The sequence below is a fragment of the Chlorocebus sabaeus genome, chromosome 12 (genome assembly GCF_047675955.1).
Source record: "Chlorocebus sabaeus isolate Y175 chromosome 12, mChlSab1.0.hap1, whole genome shotgun sequence".
Lineage (NCBI taxonomy): Eukaryota > Metazoa > Chordata > Mammalia > Primates > Cercopithecidae > Chlorocebus > Chlorocebus sabaeus.
This window is the reverse complement of record NC_132915.1, coordinates 33,025,039-33,044,789: the sequence shown is the minus strand read 5'-3', so window position 1 is coordinate 33,044,789 and position 19,751 is coordinate 33,025,039. Positions and strand designations below refer to the sequence as shown.

The following is a 19,751-nucleotide window of genomic DNA, read 5'->3' as shown; positions in this document are numbered from 1 at the left end:
GGACGCCTTTTTTTTTTTTTTTTTTTTTTTGAGACGGAGTCTTGCTTTGTCCCCCAGGCTAGACTGCAGTGGCGTGATCTTGGCTCACTGCAACCTCCACCTCCCAGGTACAAGCAAGTCTCCTGCCTCAGCCTGCTAAGTAGCTGGGATTACAGGCACCTACCACCATGCCAGATTAATTTTTGTAGTTTTAGTAGAGACAAGGTTTCACCATTTTGGCCAGGCTGGTCTCAAACTCATGACCTCGTGATCCACCCACCTCGGCCTCCCAACATGCTGGGATTACAGATGTGAGCCACCATGCCCGGCTGGGGAAGTCTTTTAAAAAGCTGTGGAGAACCAGGCTGGCTCACATAGATTTCAGGTGAGGCTAAAGGGAATTGAGATGCAGCAGCACTTCCTTTTAGTAATCCATGAAATCTCTGTTTGGAATCTTCTTCTCTGCCAGACCTTTCTTACAGCAAAGCTTAGTTGGAAAGACAAGGGCATTTAAAATTAAATCTTCATTCTTTACCATACTTCCCTTTTTCTGTTTTAGGTCCAGGTAGCCCTGGTCAAAAGATTGCTTGTGCGTTTATGGGAAAATGACTAATACAACCATGGGCAGATTTACCTTTCTACTCAGAGAAGGGAGGATGACAGGTTACACCAGGCTTATAATGAGACAGTAGGAGCTAGAATTTTTAGTGGGTTTTACTGTTGGCAAAATAATTTCATGTTTATTATTTCAGTTGATCCTTGCAGCCACCCAGTAGGGATACATGTATACTAGCAATGAGCAGTCCCCCTCATAGAAAAATTCCCAACTCCTTCTTATTAACCTTGGCGAAGTGTTTGCTCCACACTGCATCAGATACAGAATATCCAAATCCTCCACCTTTCATTTTGATCCTTACTTGTATCCAGGATTTTTGAGTTATAGGGAGTAGTTGGCAGGTGATGGAAGTGTGGGTGGCTACTCATGGGCAACTGGGCACTGAATCCTTTGTTCCCTGTGCTGCTTCTCCTTCCCACGTTGAGGATTCTGATGCCACATGAGTGTTATTATCTATTTTTATAAATAGGGATCATAGGCTCAGAGAGCTAGAGTTCCCTCAAAGTCACACAGCTAGTACATGACAGAGCTGGCTTTCAGATCCATCTTGGATTCCTCAAGATTTCTTGGTTTTGAGAATCTCTATTTTATGTAATTTCCGAATGTGCTTTATCACCATCAGGACTCACTGAACCATTTTGCTATAACTGCATATATCCACACATGGCAATTACTGAGACACATTGCAATTAGTTTATTTTGGCAGCTTATCATTTTGAGAATTTGGAAGCCATAGGCCACCACGCGCTAGGGTTTTGGGTGGTTTGGGGATATTTAAATGAAAATTGATTACATCTTTTAATCAAGAGTGTTTTAAGCATGCTGCCTTCTCACTCTGTTTTTTCCCCCTATTTCCCTATTGTCCCTTTTAGCCACCTGCTCTGCCCATTCCCATCCCCTTGTTTGAACCTTTTGCAGATGTGAGTAGCAGAACCTCCTCCTTCTCTGCTACCTAGTCCCTGGAAATGAGTATATAAGCCTAAGGGCCAAAATGTGTTCGCAGTGATAAATGCTGTTCCCAGCTTGCTACAGACCAGATGAGGTGCTGTGAGGGGCACAAGTGGAGAAAGTACCCAGCACGTTCAAAGTGCATCTCACAGTGGCCTGCAAGTTGGCAGCAAGAGCTATAGGTGAAAATGGCCTTGCTTCTTGGAACCACGTGGACTTTTCTAATTAGAAGGCTTCATGCTACAACCCATCTCTCTCTCCAAGGACAAAGGGACCAGGCAGTTGCTCCAGTGGTCAACTTTTGAACCACTGTCATGGGTTCCTTCAAAAGAAATGTGCCTAAATGGAATTTTCAGGGTTATTATTTCCATTATCTTCCTCTTTCTTAGTAGAGTAGTTGCTTAAATGTCAGTCGTAAATAGCTCGAGTGCTTTGCAAGCTGGTTCAGTTCTCAGCCCAAAGAAAAATCTGTCTTCCTCACACAGTCTGTGAGCTGTTCCTGCAGCTTCCCCATTTATAGATTCTGTATTAAAATGAAGAGTCAGTTTTTATACCTCTTCCAGGAGGATGCTTAGTAGAGTCCTACCTCAGATGAAGACCTGGGTGGTACTGATGGCCAAGACAAGCAGCCAAGGCAAAAATGATAACCAAATTGTGGCAATTTCACTTTTAAGAGCAGCATGATTTTATACTTAATGGTAATAGATTGTGTGATAAAAATTGCTTAAGAACTACTTATGTGTTACACAGAACCTCTACATATTTCTAAGCTTGTTTCATGGTTACATAATTGAACTGAAGGCCTACTATGTGCCAGAGAATGCATTAAATGCTTTTTTAAACACTATTGTACGTAATATTTTCCACAACCCTATAAAGAAAATGGGGCTCAAGAAAAAATCATTCATCCAAAGACGCACAATTGGTTAATAGGTCATCTGGGATTCAGACCCAAATCCAAGTTGTTCATGCAATGGATGGAAATAAAATAGGGGCTAAATCAGAAAATTGGCCTTGAGAAATTTCTGAAATGTCTCCACTTCTACACTTGAGGGTTTGTAGAATTTTTCAGTTATTAGGTGATTTGATCAGTTTTACTAATTAATTAAATACTTTTCTCCCTAATGAGAATATTTGTACTTTCCAAAATGTTGATGCAGTCTGGGTAACTTTGCCTGCAACCTGGCAGTGAGACACCTCAACAAAAGTGGCAAGATTGTATTTAAATTGATTTGGTCAGAAGCCTGAGCCCCAGTAATCTGACATGAACTATGTTCCTGAATAGATATAGATTTGAGTCCTGGTTCTGAAACATGGTAGCTATGAGGATTTGGATAAATTTAGTTATTTTAACTTCCCCCTCTTTTTTTTTTTTTTTTTTTTTGGCTGTAAACTGGGGACAATATTACTTAACCAAAAAGTTATTTTAATGATGAAGATTTTCTATGTAAAACACCTGGGGCAATGCTTGTCTCTGAGTAAATAAATATTAGTTTCTTTCCTTCCTTATGACAGAATTCTGAGTGGTTGGTATAACAGTGACCAAAATATTTTTCCAAAATGCCAAAGCGAGGAACCCACCAGTGAGAAAGCTCTGGACTTAGCAGGAGACTGTATGATTGCTGTTTTCATTCTGCTGCCCATTTGTTTTAATTCAAAGGCTATATCCACAAATAATTCCAAATATCTGATATTTAGAAATAGTAGAACGATTGGGTGAATTTTGCACCTTTTGACATGATATCATATAAACAAAGTATTGGTTATAAAGGCAAGGTACTCAACATTTCCTCTGCTTCCATCTCATTGTCTCAAATGGGAACATTTGTTTGAAGTACCTGCTTACAGGACAGAAATGTCAGAAGGCTACTTAAGAAGAAAATTTTAAGGTAGTCTAATATTAAGGTACCATGTAGGTAATGAGTGTATGATTGCCTGGGCCTTTCTCTGAATTCAAAGTTTGAATGTATAGAATTAGGCTGAGCAGATGCGACCACAAAGACTGTATTCTTATGGCCTCTAGGAGCTTTTTCAGAAACTTGCCTATGTGTTCTTTTTTTCTCATTGGCTCTGTCGTGGATTAAAGAAGATTTTCCAAGGCAGCAGGTCAAGGGTCCCCAGAGAGCAAGGGCTCCACAAACATCCCAAGCATTGGAGAAGAAATGAAGGGAGCCAAGGGGAGTGAGGACATTTATCTTCTTTATCCTCTGTCCCTTATCTTTTTCTTTCCTATCAAAATTTGTATTTTCAGAGACTGTTTAGTGTGGTTGGTTGGGGGAATTTATAACTGCCGTGATTGAGTGATTGAGAGCTTTAAGCTGGATAGGAGCGTTCGAATCCCTGGGAAACACCTAACTGACCCAAGTAAATCTCCCACTCCTAGGCTGTGTGGAAGTGTATTTTTAGCAGGGATTCGTCTTATACTTGCTGTTGTCTTTGTCATCTGCTTTCCCATGCCCATTCCATTCACCAGGAAGCAGAATCCCTGGATTCAGCAAACCTTCCTTTATTCTACCCTCTGACTTTGCACTCCAAGACTGAGTGAAACCAAAGAATCTTCTCAGCAGGAAGAAAGTGTGGGTTGGCCAGGGATGAGCCAGTCCCACAGAGAGCTGAGAACTGTAGGTCTCTCTTAAGTACTAGGGTGTATGGAAAGAAGAAAGATATCATATCAGTAAAACACCTGTATTTTAATTCTTATTAAAGTAACTAAGATTTCATTACATTTATTCAGTCAACAAATATATATTGAATGCTTACTACATGCCAGGTACCAGTCTCAGTGCCATGGATACAATAATTAACAAACTGGACAAGGTGTCTGCCTTCATAGAATACATATTTTGGTGAGGAAGGCATCTAATACAGAGATACATAATATAAAGGGATACATGCCCACTCACTTATTTAATAGACTATTTTAGAGCAGTTTTGGGTTCACAGCAAAATGTAGTGGAAAGTACAGGGAGTTCCCATATACCCTCCTCCCCCCGCCCCCTCCACACACAACCTCTGCCACTACCAACATCCCACACCAGAGTGGTGCATTTGTTACAATCAAGAAACCTACAGTGACACATCAGTTTCACTCAAAGTCCATAGCTTATATTAGGGGTCAGTCTTAGTATTGTACAGCCTATGAGTTTTTGTTTTGTTTTGTTTTGTTTTTTGTTTTGTTTTGTTTTTTGTTTTGTTTTGTTTTGTTTTGTTGAGACGGAGTCTCGCTCTGTCACCCAGGCTGGAGTGCAGTGGCTGCATCTCAGCTCACTGCAAGCTCCACCAGCCTATGAGTTTTAACAAATGTATAATGGCATCTATCCACCATGATAGCATCATACAGAATAGTTTCGCTACCTCTGTGCTCATCCCTCCCTCCCCACAAACTGTGGAAACCATGGACTTACACTGTCTCTATAGTTTTGCCTTTTCCAGAATGTTGTATAGTTGGAGTCATGCAGTATGTAGCCTTTTCAGATTGGCTTCTTTCACTTAGCAATATGCATTTAAATTTAAATTCCCTCCTTGTCTTTTCATGGCTTAATAGGTCATTTCTTTTTAGTGCTGAATAATATTCCATTGCCTGCATGTACTACAGTTTATTTATTCATTTTGCCTACTGAAGGAAATCTCGGTTGCTTCCAAGTTTTGGCAGTGATGAATAATGCTACTATAAACGTCCATACAGAGGGTTTTGTATGGACATAAGTTTTCAAAACCTTTGGGTAAATACAAGAGGACACAATTGCTGAATCCTATAGTAAGCATATGGTTAGGTTTGCAAGATACTGCGAACCTGTCTTCTAAAGTGGTTGTACCATTTTGCAGCAAAAGAGTTCCCATTGCTCCACATCCTTGCCAGCATTTGGTGTTACCACTTTCAGTTTTCACCATTACAATAGGTGTGTAACCAAAGATGGTCCAATTCCTCTTAGTAGTGTGAGGGGCCTTATATAGTGTAAGTCAGTGCTTCTTGAAAATGGCCACCTTTTCAGACGTGTCATAGGTCAGTGCCTTTGGTTACAGTGGATGTGACATATGAGACCTGGTGACCTGGAAGTGAATTGAGCAACAATATCCTTCTTCTGTGCGAATATTCCAACTTGTAAAGCAGTCCAGAGGCATAGAGTGAATTCTTTTCCAGGTGACCAGAACTTCTAGACTGGCACATTAGGCTGGGGTCCTCCAGATCCAGATTTGTTGTCCTTCATTTGCTCTGGCTTAACTAACAAGCAGAATGCTGAGATGGTCCTTTAACATAGGGTCACAGAGAGGAAGAAGAAGAGGAACAGCAGAAGTATGGAAGGGGATGGTGATGAGCAGTGGTGAGATGTTGGCAGTTGGTTGTAGAAGTGGGAGCCACTAGTATTTGGGGGAAACAGCAACCCTGGTGTGGCCATCAGCATATGGCTCTTGTCTTGCTGGGTCTTAGGGGATGTCACCACTGTCCCTAAACCAAGGAACAAGTTGCCCTAGGGGCTTCACTGAATATGTACCATCTTTTCCTCTTTTCTTTCCCTAGACTTGGTTTATAGGAATTATTCAAACGTGGTAGACCAAGGGACCCAAAAGAGTAGGAGAATCCACAAAGAGTGCTGGAAAAGAAGAAATCTGGAGGCCAAGGAGAGTGAGGTCATGGATCTTCTGTGTCCCTGTCCTTGGGGTCCTGGTTTGAGCCCACCCATTTATCACTTACACTTCTCCATGTCCTTGCATATGCAGCCACCATATGACTGGGGCCAAAATCGCTACACTTCCTAAAGTAGTAACCCACAAAATTATAGTCTGTGCGGAAAAATAATTAGAGCTGTAAAGCTCATAAATATACATCCTTCCTTCCACTTGGCTAGCAAACAGCCATACGACCAAGAAACTGAGGGACTGCCAACTCTGCCTCTGCCACTGATATCTGCTTATTCTTCTACCCAGGCACAAACTGCTTAGCACCAATGGCAGGAAATCTGCTCTGCCAGGGCTGGTTCTCAGCAGAGCTGTGGGGTGACCTCCTGACTATACCTGCCATCAACAGACAGGGCCAAACAAAGGGAACCACAGTCAAAACTTCCTTATTTGTTCCGTTTCATTCTTCCTATCTTGAATGCATTCTGGAAAAGAGAATTGCATCTCTATGTATCCATTAAAGAAAATTTTCTTTTTGTTGTCATATGTAGTACGAAATTATGTTACCTGATTTCTCATTTATATGTTTTTCTTTCTTTCTCACTAAAATGCAGGCTCCAAAAAGGCATGGAATGTGGTTTATGTACCACTATATCCCCAACACTTGAATAAGTGCTTGGTAAATAGTTGTCAAGTAAATGAATACATAGAAATTGAAATGCTTATGTTAATAGAACAGAAAAAGAAAAAAGTAAAAGTAACAGTTATAGAGTGTGAACTATGTGTCAGGCACATGCCCAGCACTTTACATTGGATGGTCTATGTTAATCCTCTGTAGTCTTTGTGGTTACCTTACAAGTAGATACTGTTAACACCCTCATTTTGCAAAATTACAATGATTGCAGCAAAGGCAAGCACATACATTAGTCACTGTTTCTTCTGAAAAGTCAAAGGAATAGATGACTCCTGAGATTTGGGTAGTGACTAAAAAACTATAGGACTTGGCCTGGATCCCTGAATTGATACAGTCTGCATCACATGCAGTTAAAAGGTTTTCCCATCTGACATATCAAGAGGTCTTGGAACCCCCAGCATTGTTTCCAAGGAGTCTCCTAGAGGATCCTGCCAAGACTGATTAGGTCACACTCTGGCGGGGGAAGTTCTGGGGAACCTTCCTGATGTTTTTGAGGGGTTCCTGTTGTCGTATGTGGACCTTTTGGAGCTATGAGTTATCATCATGGTCCAGGCTGAGCCTACAGCAGGGAAGGGGCCGTCTCGATTCTGAGTGTTATCAATGTAGCACTTTTCCTAGTGCCCACAGTTTGGTGGTGGTTCCCCAGCCTCACTGTAAAGGAAAACAAGCATTTTATTTTGCAAGGCCATCTGCTGCATAGACAAACCTACTAAGTACACAGATCATGACTTATCCCCTTGACGAGGTGTACGCTGATGGTATTAATCACCATCCATGTTCCTCAACAGTTGGGTAGAGCCTTCTGTGTTGACACTCTACCATCAGATGGTAGGAAAAATGGAGACTGCAAGGGCACATTGCCACCCTGGTGCGCATGGAGAGCTAGGCCTGCAATCTGAAGTGAAGAAAGTGGGTGACACATTTCTTTCTCCTCCTGCTGCTTCCAGAAGGGAACACAGTACCTCTAGGAGGGTTGGAGTGCCCTCGCAGTTTAGCCTAAAACATTCCTCAGCTTCTTGAGGGGTTGAGAGTTGAGGGACCATTCTTTACTTCTTAATGTATTTATATTCTGGTTCCTTCCACAAAGATTGAAGTGACAAATTTGCAAGGAAGAGATAGATGTATTAAAAAATCTAATATACTTTCTATCTTGAAGGCCAGGAGCCTAAGATTATTTATGTTGCTTTATTTAAACTTGGGGTGGGTCATGTGTTTTTCTTTCAAGAATTTAATCAGAATTACTCTTGAAACAAAGTTGGCTAGACCTGGGAATTCAGATTGCCCTAGAGCTGTGCTGTCAGGTACAGTAGCCATGAGTGGCTATTTAAATTTGAATTAATTAAAATTCAATAAAATTTTAAAGTCAGTTCTTCAGTCACACTAGCCACATTTCAAATGGCTGAAATGTGATGTGATAACCACATGTAGCTACTGCATTGGACAGCACAGATAAAGAGCATTTTCATCATCATGGAAAGTTCTCTTGGACAGCATGGCCCTAGAAGGTATCCTTCTATTATCATATTTAGTCATGTAATGCCTTTCTCCTCTAACTTCCCCACTCCCTTTCTACTTTGGGAAGGAAATCCAAAGCTTCATGGGGCTGCTTTATCATCATTAGCAAAAGGGACCGTGAACTCTTTAACCTATCATCACAGAGACACTAGTTACTCCGTGACTAAAATAAAAAGAAAAAGCCTTCTAAGAATGAATGCATGTGAAGAAATTCATGCATGATATTAGAGGCAAAAACAGAAGATAAATATATAAAACATTTCAGTTTTGTGTGTATATTCTGAATCATGGAAATAAAAAATAATTTTTGCCTTCTTTGTTTATACTAGTCTGCATGTTCTACTTTATAATTAGCCTCAAATATTCTTATAATTAAAAAAACAAGTTTGTTTTTAGAAGGGGGAAAAAAAAAACTTCCCAAAACTGAGAGGAGGAAGAATGATTCTCCTTGACCTTTGGAAACTGCAGTTTAGGTAGAATACATTTATCTGCAAGTTCCTCCCCTCCTCCATGAAGGCAAAATAACTTTTAAAGTAGAGGGGTCATTCTGTAATTAAATGTATAATAAAAACTAACATTTATTGCCAACTTATATTTATGTATATGTTCTTATGCTATTAAAAATGCATGTGTTCTCACTCCAACTATATTATCAGTCCTCAAAGACAAGGATGTTGTCTTATATTTCTTTGGTTTCAGCAATAGCACCCTAACCAGCACTTGATAGCCACTTTTGACTGACGGACAGATTGGCTGACCTTGCCACCACTCTCGGGTTTTATGCCCACAAAATGTGTTAACATCTTGCCTCATTTTGCTTTGGGTCCGAGAAGTAGTGTTCTTTCCAAATTTGCTACATGAAATCCAACCGCTGGAATACAGGAGCCATTCATCAGAAAACGAGTTAGGCCTTCTCTGGGTTTGTGTGTGTGGTAAGACCCTAACGGAATTAAAAAAAAAAAAAAAATTGTTAGTTTTGTGAAAATAGCACTGGGAAGAGAATATGTGAAAACTCTTTGAGTGACCGCAACCATCCACACCAGTGTATTTGGCATCTCTAGTAACTGGCTACTTGGAGGGAGAGATTTAATAAAGAGGATTTTCTTTTCTTGAGTTGGCTGTTAGAGTGATAAAACATGCTTGTGGGGCCATTCTGGTTTTGACAGTTTCCTGTGTCAGCCAAGACACCCACAGGCAGGAATTAGAGTCTACTCTGCCCTCCTCACTCAGATCCAGACTAGGAGATGAAGCCCAGAATGTTGGATTTGATACTTAACTTTCCCAGGTGTATTTTGCCACATCACAAACCTTTTATACTCATATATATCACAACACTTGAATATAGACTGAAGCGTGTGACACTTCTGTTCCCTCTTAGAAATAGGAGAGAAGATAGGAAAGGGAGAATAAATTGGTTTTCACAAAAGGTCAGTGAAAGTCTCTATCATTGTCCCTGAATGATTAATGTCCCTATTTGTGAAGTTGTGGGAGTTTAGTGAAAAAATATCTTCTTTTCTTGGAAGGGTGATATTATACTGAGGAGGGCTATCAGGAAATTTATGGGTGACAAATATGAGGAGAGCTTGCATAAGGGTATAGATAGCAAATATTGTCTCTTTTGCTCAGGAGACATTACATTCTGGTAGACCAGCTATGGTGGTTTATGATAATGTTTTCCTTCTCATGGGTATGCCATATTTGCCTGTACCTGGCCTCCAGGTACCAAAGTCAAGATCAGGCCAAGGAACTACCGAAACCATACATCTCCACATTCCAGGTTCCCTCAAACCACTCAGACATGTTGCTGTTTGGAGCCCCCAGTAGGGTGAATGAAGAAATTAGTCTGTGTGTCAATTAGCACAGGATTGAGGAGCAATGAGCAAGAAGAGGTATACAGCTTAGGTCTTCAAAAGGCCAAAACTGTTCAAGATTCCCCCTGGAAACAGGGGGTGTGCCACATACCTGCTGCTTTGTCCTTTCTTACATTGGTTATTGTTAAATAACTTCCTTGTTATTTTTGGAAATTTTATTTCCCTCAATAAACTTTTATTTTTAAGAACTACATTGTCATTATAAAATAATTTTATTTTTTATTTAGCGAACATATATACTATGTAATTTATATTATTAAATTATATATTACATAAATGTTAATTATAAAATTATATTATATAATATGTAAATATTAACTCATTTTCTTTATAACTCAGTATGATGTAATTACTATCATTAACCTCATTTTACAAATTGGGAAACTGAGGCACCGAGAAGCTAAGTAATTTGCCAAGACTACACAGTTGGTAAGTAGTTGAGCTAGGATTTGAACCCCAGGATCCAGAGTACTTGCTCTTCACTATTGCTAAAATTCAGAAAAAATATAAAGGCCAAAAAAAAAAAATACCCAAAGACAACTATAGATATGGTAACTTGCCATCTTTATTCTGTAACATAGGCATCCATACAACTGATCCTAGGCTTCGTATTCAATTTTGTATCTTGCTTTTTGAAACATAAACCTTATAATGGTCTTTCCATGTTGTTAAAAACTTATTATAAATATTGTTTTAATACGTATTTAAAATTCCCATCACATAAATGTACCACTGTTTGCTTAGACATTCTCTTATGGTTGGCCATTTTGGCTCTTCAGTTTTCTATTTTGATCACTAGCACTGCAACCACTGTCCCTGTGCAGAATTTCTTAATGTTCTTCAGAATATATTTTCAGGATACTTTATCAGAAGTGAATTTCCTTAATCTAATAGCCTGAACACTTTTAGGGTTCTAAATACAGGTTGTCAAACTGTTTTCCAAAAGGCTTGTACACTCTTGCAGTGTCAACAACACTATATAGAAATGCCTTCTTCATTGACACTTCAGCATTGAGAATGATTTTTAGAAATCTTTGCCAATGTGATAGGTAGAATGTGACATTTTATCATTGTTTTGATTTGTGTTTCTTTGTGGGCTTGAGAGTTTACAGTTTGCTCATGTTGGATGATCAATTATATGAGTATTTATGAGTGGTCTGTTTGAGTCCTTTGCCTGCCTGTCTATTGAAACCATGCCTTTGGGGATCAAAAGGAAAAGAGACAATAGTTTTCCATTCTTTCTTCTTCTGGCCTGATGTGGAATTTCCTTAGGTATTTTCCTTGTCTATACTAACAACAAGCATTTAATCTTCTTCCAAACCTTATATGGATTTTTCTGTTGATTCTATATAAAGTGCACTCTAGTCTGCTTATAAAGGATATTATTTTGTTTTCCACTATGAATGTGCCCTATCCATAAATCTGCATTTGATCTATCTTGGATCACAGACTCCTAGAGGGGCAGTATGTGTCTTTATGGATGGTTAAGCACACATTCTTTGGCAATATTCATAACAACCATAAAATAGGCCTCCCAGCATCCCAGCAAGGGTGATCTGAGCAGTTACACAGTCTACACTGTGGGTCCTAATGGGAAATGAGAAGGGTTGAGAGCATAGTACACTGGATGTATCAGTTCACCCTGGTTTTACTTAAAGAGAGCTAAGAAGAAACTCAAGTAGCACCTCCACTCTCTTTTGATAGGTGGTTCATTTCTTTAATAAGGGATGAAGCCTTCCAGTCTCAAGAAGAAGCAGTTCTAGTAGAGGAAGGCACGCAGGATTAAGGGTCCAAAGTCCATGGGTTTGTTCTGCGTTCTCCATTATTTAGTGTTTGTGGAAAAAATCCCGGGGTACTTTCTCTATTAATCCCTTTTTTTCATCAAAACCAGAATAGCGATATCAATAATAACTGACATTTATAAAGTACTTTAAAACGTTACAGATGGACTTCCTTATCCAATGACTCACTTAATCTTCACAATAGCCTGCTGAAGTAGACAATGACATTCACATTTTACAGTTGAGGAGACAGACACAATGAAATGTAGAGAGTTAACAGCAGAGCCACAACTCTCCCTCCAATAAAGTATGGAACTAAGATTTCATTATTATATTTTCAAAAGCATATTATGCTCCAAGAAAATAATCTGTTGACTTAAATGTATTATGAGGCAAGGAGAAAGAAGAAAAAAGTAAGCCAGCCATCATGAAAGGAGTGGAGGATCATAGAAAAGAACCATATAGGACCCCAAGGAAAACTACATTGAATGGAAAAAAATTGAAAGGAATAGATGAAATAAAATTATCAAAAGGTTGATGATGATTTTCAAGTATTACTCTTTTCTCATATTTTTCCTTTTTTGGAGTTTTATTTGTATTTCATTTTTATTTTCTAACATTTTCATAACATTATTCACTTCCAGTTTTTCCATTTACTGCAAAGATCAATAATAGTAATAGTTAAGTACATCTAACTATGGAATACTGTCTACCTAGCCAGGATAATAAGATCTAAATGTACATGTATTTCTCTATTGGAAAGACAGATAGATGGATGCATTTTTAAGTGGGTCTTTTTAAGAGCATTCTGCAAGATTTTAACCAGTGTGTAAACAGAAGAAAATATAGGATAAAGGAAGTTAAAGAAGATGCATTGAAATGCCGGTGGGAGAATCTGGGGTAGGAACCTCCCGTGAAGGTCAGGCCTTCAATGTCCAGGACTCTTCAGAGAGTCTAGGGCAGGTAAGAAGGCTTCCCACTTCAGATACTAAAGCACATAATAAAAATGTTACATACTAACAAGCTTGGAAATCCCTCTAAGGTAGAAGAGCTTCAGCCCAACAGTGCATTCCAAATGTTTGCTTGGAAGATTTTACAGGTGGCCTTAAGAGTTAAAGGCGTTTGTCATATGAAGCCAGGCTGAGTGAGGTTCTAGCTGGGTTGGAATGATCTGTGGAACTTGTGCCCAAAGGAGCTCAATGCCATGCTTGTATTTCAGGATTTTATGGGCAGCTGCAGACATTCTGCCCCCCACATTATCCCGATTCCCAGAGAACTGTGCCGCCTGTCAGCTCCTGCAGTGTGGTGCCTTCCTTTGAGGACTGCCTGGTCCCTACATCCATGGGCCAGTCCGGTTTTGATGTTTTCCACAGAGCCTTCTCAACTCACTCGGGCATTACAGGTGTGTTGGTTGTCTGTGACTTAGAAAATCCTGTCAACTGACAGGAGAGACCAGGTGGGCTGCCTGTGACTGACCTGGGCTGGACTTGACCAAGCATGTGACTGCATCAAATCCTGTTGAATGACCCCTGAAATGTCTCTCATCTTCACCTTCCTCTTCAGCCCTCCTTCAGCCCCTCTTCTTCCACCGCCCTGGTGCAGGAACCATCATGTCTCTCCCAGACTATGGCCATAACCTTCTAGTAAGTCTCCCTGACCTGATTCCTTATCTTTACCATTCTTCCCTCCATACTGCTATGAACATTGCCTCCCCAAAATGAAGGATAAAATATGCCTCTTTTCTGCTCAAATATATTAAATAGTTTCCAATTGCCTAGAGAATAAATTCGATTCTCCAGCATGGCATTCAAAGCCCCCATGAGTTAGGCCTGATCCAGCTCTCCACACCTGCCCACACACATTTTTCCCTACATACTCTTCACCTGAGCTTTGCCAGCACTCTTGACCCCACATGCCTCTCCCTCTCTGTCTTTGCTCTTTGTTTCCTCCTTCTGGAATGTTCTTTCCATATTTCTTCATCTGTGAGCATTCCATTCTCTTTATGCCTCAACTTTAACACCACCTCTTTTTTGAGGCCACCCCCAGCCTTCCCTGGAACACTTTTCTTTTACTTCTTCTCAGCCTGTCTTTTGTGCGGTCATATTTTAGCCAGCTGCCTGCAAGTCGGCCTCCTCCCTCACTAAGGTCGTGGAAAACAGAGACTCACTGTAGGGCCCAGGGTGGCGTGGTTGCCTCCTTAGCTCCCAGTCCTCACTTGCTGAGCTGCATTACTGGAATGCACTTCCAGTGGGTGTGGCATGGGGCAGGAGTTGCTGACTTACTGTGTTCTTTCTCTTCCAGTGTATGATTTACCTTCGAGTTCCTCGAGCCTTTTTGGGGAGTCTCTCCGCGGTGGGGCTGAAGACGCCACCTTCTTGCAGATCAGCGCTGTGGACCGCTGTCCCAGCCAGCTCTCCTCTGTCTACACCGAAGGCTAAAAGCTCTCTTGGCCACTCCTGCACACCCAGGACCTTGATGTTGCTTGCCACCTTTTGTTTTCGTACTCTCACAGACTGCATGAGGAAGGATGTCAGCCCAATCAGCGGGACCTGCAGAGTTACTCATGTTCTTTCGGAAGGCAGGACTGAATGGCAGAGTTAGCTTTGCAAGAATCATTGCAGTTGCTCCTTTTTCTCTCTGGGTTTCCTGGACTAGGTGACCAGCAGGACTATCTTTTCAAAGGGAATTTAGAGCCTCACTCTACTGGATACCTGTTACTTCCTGGCTGTCAACACTTAAAGGACACCAATGAAATGATGTGCATGTGAAAATGTAGTATGGGGATGACCCTGTCTGAAAACTCCAAACAGGGAAAAAGACCTCAATTACCAGAGGCATAGTGACCTGCCTCACCTAATCCTCGCCCTCACTGCTCCTGATGCAAAGCCAGGCACAACAAGGGAAATCCATGTCCAAAGCATAGTGTGGTCTCAACTCTTAGAAACTCCCTGGGTTTCCCTTTTCTCTTAGCCGCATGCTAACCAGTTGCTTCTCGGTGTTTCTTCAATAGCAGAGTAAGGTTTTATATGCCAGCAGCCTATCTTTGTTTTTGCATTTTAAAGACTTGTTATTTATACGTACTTTAAAATGAAAAAAAAATGTAAATGTCTGTTCTTTGGATGGAAATCATTATTATTGTAATCACCCCAGCTATAGACATTTTGCACAGCTGTGGTTCCGCCTGGCCCCACCTCTGGCATGTTAGTTTTGCAGTTAGCAAAGGCTACCTGAGGGAAATGGAGTGGGCACCTCCCGCACCAACAGTCCTGTAGCTGGAACCTTCCTGGGTTGACTGTTTAGTGACTCCACCTCAAAGACTTTGTTCAAAGAAAAACACTGTTTGACTGGTTTACCCATTGCCTCCACTCTGGTGCTGTGCCCAGAGAAGTGCCAGATGTGAGAACCGGGACAGACTGAGTCGTGTGCCGGCTTCCCTTGGAAAACCAAACCTAGTGATGCTTGACTTCCAGTGCACAGATTTTACTAACGTTTTTCAGGATATCCACTCATCTGTCTGTCTCTTCCCTATACTTCTCTCCACCCTCCTTTTGCATCCCTCTTACCCTTTTCCTGACTGTCATTCAGGTACCCCCTCAGCCGCCATTATCTGATCATCTTGGGAAGGAAGAGGTGACAGTTCTCGAAAAGTCTACAGAAAGAAGCAATTCTTTTTCTGAGTTCCAGGTTTGAAGGCCTGGATTTTTCCCAGAGCATTTGGTCGAAAATATCAAGCCTAAATAGGAAGTCATTTTCTGTGACACCTCTTGCAGATCCCAAGTCCTAGGGCATCAGCTATAAAAATTGGCCAGTCCCAAAGATACAGTAAGTTCTAACATTCTGGTACAATCATATTTCAAGTATTTTTTCTCACTTTTTAAAAATGTTTTTCTGAACAAAAGTGAAACAATGCCATTTGTCAAACTGAGATCATTACAATCTTCAACAAGACAACTGAAACAGCTTGATGTTAGATGGGATTCTGTGACAGTTCGTATATTGACAGGTCCTTCCAGTCTCCCTCCACAGTCCCACAATCGGAAGTATTCTACCTGATTCCAGAGTTCATTCCAGCATGTAGTAGAATGAGGTGAATGAGGAACCAAGTATGGGTTTCGTTTTCACAGTGCACTTGGTCAATCTAGTTTCTCTGAGTAGTGGACTATGTTCTAAGAAAAGCTTTCATGTAGACGTCAAAGTCTGCAAAAGAGGTGAGTTAGCCACTTTACAAAAACCTGCTCTGCTTTACAAAAGATGCACATCAGGCTTCCTTTACAAGTGAACTCCAAGGCTGCTTGTAAAGTACCACCCTTCTTGCAGCTTTGTGGGTCGTGTCACTTGGCCTAAGCAAGTGGCCTAACGTATGCATGCTCACAGCTAGTAGCATCCCTCGTGCGTCCTTTGTCATACTCTGGAAAGAAAGAAAAACTCTGCTATCTTCAGAGAGACCATCTATTCATACTTAAATAGGGAAGCCTTTGCAAGGAACTCAAAATACATTTCATTTCATTTGTACAATGAGAAAAAAAGATGAAAAGGCAAGGTTGTTATTGCAGTTGACATTGTCAGCCCTGCCTTTTGACTTTATGTAATTTAAAGTAGAAAGGGGGAAGGAGGACAAAACAGAAGCTGAACTTTAGAAACCATGGACATCACCTCCCTCTTTAAGAGGAGCTGCTTGTGAACCAGGCTCCAATCTTCCTGTGGCCTCTCACAGTAACCCTGCCCCTTTCTTACCTCACGGGGGCTAGAGGGACTCTATAGAGGACCTAAGCAGTAGAGGCACCTGTAGCCCTCCTTCCTCAGCAGGAAATCACTGTGGAGCCCCTGAGGGACATTTGCGTCTCAGAGAGAGCATGCAGGCAGCAGGACCCAGTGCAGCCCTGCTTCCTGCACCGTGGGTCTTTCCTGATAGCAGCAGGCTTGAGATTGCGGCCTCAGGATAGGACACGTTCAGATGCCTCCCAGACTACACACTATGCTTAGATTCTAGAGTCTTTCCTGACCTTAAAATTTGTCCCTTGCTTACTTTCACACAGCAGAAGATTTATATATACTTTCATTAGTATTTTTGCAGTAGTACAGGTGGAAGCTTCGAAAAAATCATTCCCTTTCATGTCCTGGTTTTTTAAGTCTTGATATGAACCATTTTCGTAAACATCCAAATAGAGATTGTAATTCCCCTTAGAAACAAAACAAAAAACTAGTGCTTGTGAAAACACACAGCACAAAGACAATTATCCTATTGCATTAAAAAAAATCAGTCTGCCTAGAGATATTTCACTGGCTGCATTGTCTTAATTCCCTAACGAAACTGCATCAAAGTGTCAGTTATAATTTAGCCTCTGATCAGCTGTTAAATATTATTTAAATATTTACTGGTCCTGTGGGGTATCTCCCATTACCCACATCTCTCTCAAATTACATAAGCGATAATAAAGTAGAAAAAAAAAAGGACTTTAGTAGATCACAGCAGAGTTACCACTGATAACAGAGTGTTGGCTTTGTTCAGTTGTTTCTAAATTACCAGCCATCAAGCACAGTAGCACCCTAAAACCAATTTTGAGCAAGGATAAATTCAACTCCCTCATCCGAGAACCCTGACTTTCCGGTTGCCTTGAATTATTGGGAATAGCGACTGTACATGTTCAGTTTAATTATTCGGTATTTTATTTGACTCTCTTGGCCATGTCATTTTATAGAAGCATTTTTAAATAGCACTTTTTGTTAGTGGTATGGAATTTCTGCAGTAACTTTTTGTGTGTGTGTGTGTGTGCAACAGATGAAGCAAAAAAAAAAAAAAAAAAAAACACACACACTCATTGGAGAAATAGTGAGTGTAAAAAAGAAGAGATTTATTTTGTACAGACAGCAAAGTATCCTGTGTAATGTTGCTGACATAAAGCACTTTGGGGGAAAAAAGTGGAAATCTGTTTTCCATAAATCACACAGACTCTTGTACATAGTTAGATACACTCACGTAGAGAAATGAACTGCATATATCATACTGGATATGGGGCCGATTTTACTCTAGAGGCACATCTGGTGCTTATTGTCATAAATCTTTTAAAGAATTAGGTACACTTTTTTCTATTAATATGTATAGTTTTGTGATTTGTCACAGTTATGTTTCATATAATCATAAGTTATTTTGTCTTGTTCATGAAGTCCTTTTTTTATGTCAAAAGTAAAATGAAGGGATTGTGCACTTGGTACAGAATAAAACTGGAAATAGAGGAGACACCCTCCTGCCTAAAAGCCTCCTTCAGCCTGTCGCTTTAAAACACAATGGCAACCATCATTGTTTGTTTGTTTGTTTGTTTGATTATTTCGTTTTGTTTTACCATCAGCCTCCTACATACTGGGAATGGTAATTAAAATTAAAGGCAGATGATGGGGGAGGGAATGTTCAAGTCCAGCTTTAAAATGCCGCATTGCTTTGGGCCAGAGCTGCAGCCTGGATTTAATTATAGATATGAGGACGAAATGGCAGTAAAAATGAATGTCTCCCTGAATCCTTTACATGTTGGGAGTGTCCATAAATAAAACATGAAGTTTTATTTCATCAGATTTAATTAAAGCTTTTATACATGTTTTATTGGTTATTCTATTAATCCGCTTCACAAACTGGATAAATGTGTGCTAGGATTTGGGGTTTATTTGTGCCTTTTCAAAGTAGCGCTACATCATGCTTCAGAAATGCCTCTAGTGCTTGGTACTCCCAGTGCTGGGGTTTCAGCAAACTGACATTTGGAGGAGGGGGTCTTTTCAGCCTTGTTTTCCCAAAACCGTTCAGAGAAAGACACAAGCATCAGCTTCCCATGATCTGATACCCTGATCATATAATCTGATTCCCTGGAGAAAGGGGCAGGTACCATTTCCTTGGTTTCCTCATCCTGTCCACTGTGCATGCTTTATAATACCACCTGCCCCATTGACTGTGATGAGCTTTCTTTCTCAGCTCCCATCTGTGGGGGGATGGTGTCAGAATTTTCTCACACCTGGTTTACCTGCTAGCCAAGCATGTGAATCCAGAAGAGATCACATTTCAAGGACCAATCTTAGCAAGGTGACTGTTTCCTTGCTACTTTTTTTTTTTTAAGACTTGAGAATTATTTTAAGAGACGATACAAAGCGGAAGGGACGAAGGTCATGTCTGGTCCCTGAAGGTCAGAGAGCAGCCACCATTAGGTCCAGGGTTGTGGAGGTGGAAACAGTGCTGATAACATACAAAGAGCTCCTCAGCTTCCTAAAAGGAGGTGGCTGGTGGGAACGTGATTTTGTTCAGCCTCTTCCAAGAAAAATTTGGCATTAAGTGGTAGAGTTGAAAGTCTGCATAGCCTACAGCCCAGCAATTCCACTACTTTTGAAAGACTCTTAAATCAATGATGGCCCAAGTACGAGATGTTTATGGCAGTGTTATTCACCATAGCCCCAAACAAGAAATGATCCAACTGTCCACTAACAGTAAAATGAACAAACAAAACTTGCCTAAGTAACATAGTGAAATGCCATGGAAGTGACAACAGAGGAAATGACAGGACGATAGCCACACACACCTCAGAGTTGAGTCTCACAAATTTGAGAGAAAGAAACAGATGCAAAGGCAAATATACAGTGTTATTCTGTTTATATACAGTTTGAAAACAGGCAAAACTCACAGAGTTTAGGTGGTAGAAGTACAAAGAACAGCAAGGAAAATGTCACAAAGGCTCATAGCTCTAGTGGAGGAG

General features: G+C 40.6%; 1 protein-coding gene across 4 annotated transcripts in view; it reads left to right on the top strand.

Annotated features, from left to right (window-relative positions):
- Positions 1-18,593, top strand: part of GLIS3 (GLIS family zinc finger 3) — a 482,116-nt gene extending 463,523 nt beyond the window's left edge. For all 4 annotated transcript variants that reach the window (XM_037997443.2, XM_037997446.2, XM_007969360.3 and 1 more), the window contains 2 exons: positions 13,241-13,423; positions 14,323-18,593. In XM_037997443.2, coding sequence (XP_037853371.1) covers positions 13,241-13,423; positions 14,323-14,459 — 320 coding nt within the window. In that variant the 3' untranslated portion in view covers positions 14,460-18,593. The remainder of the gene's footprint in view (positions 1-13,240; positions 13,424-14,322) is intronic.
- Positions 18,594-19,751: the final 1,158 nt, after the last annotated feature.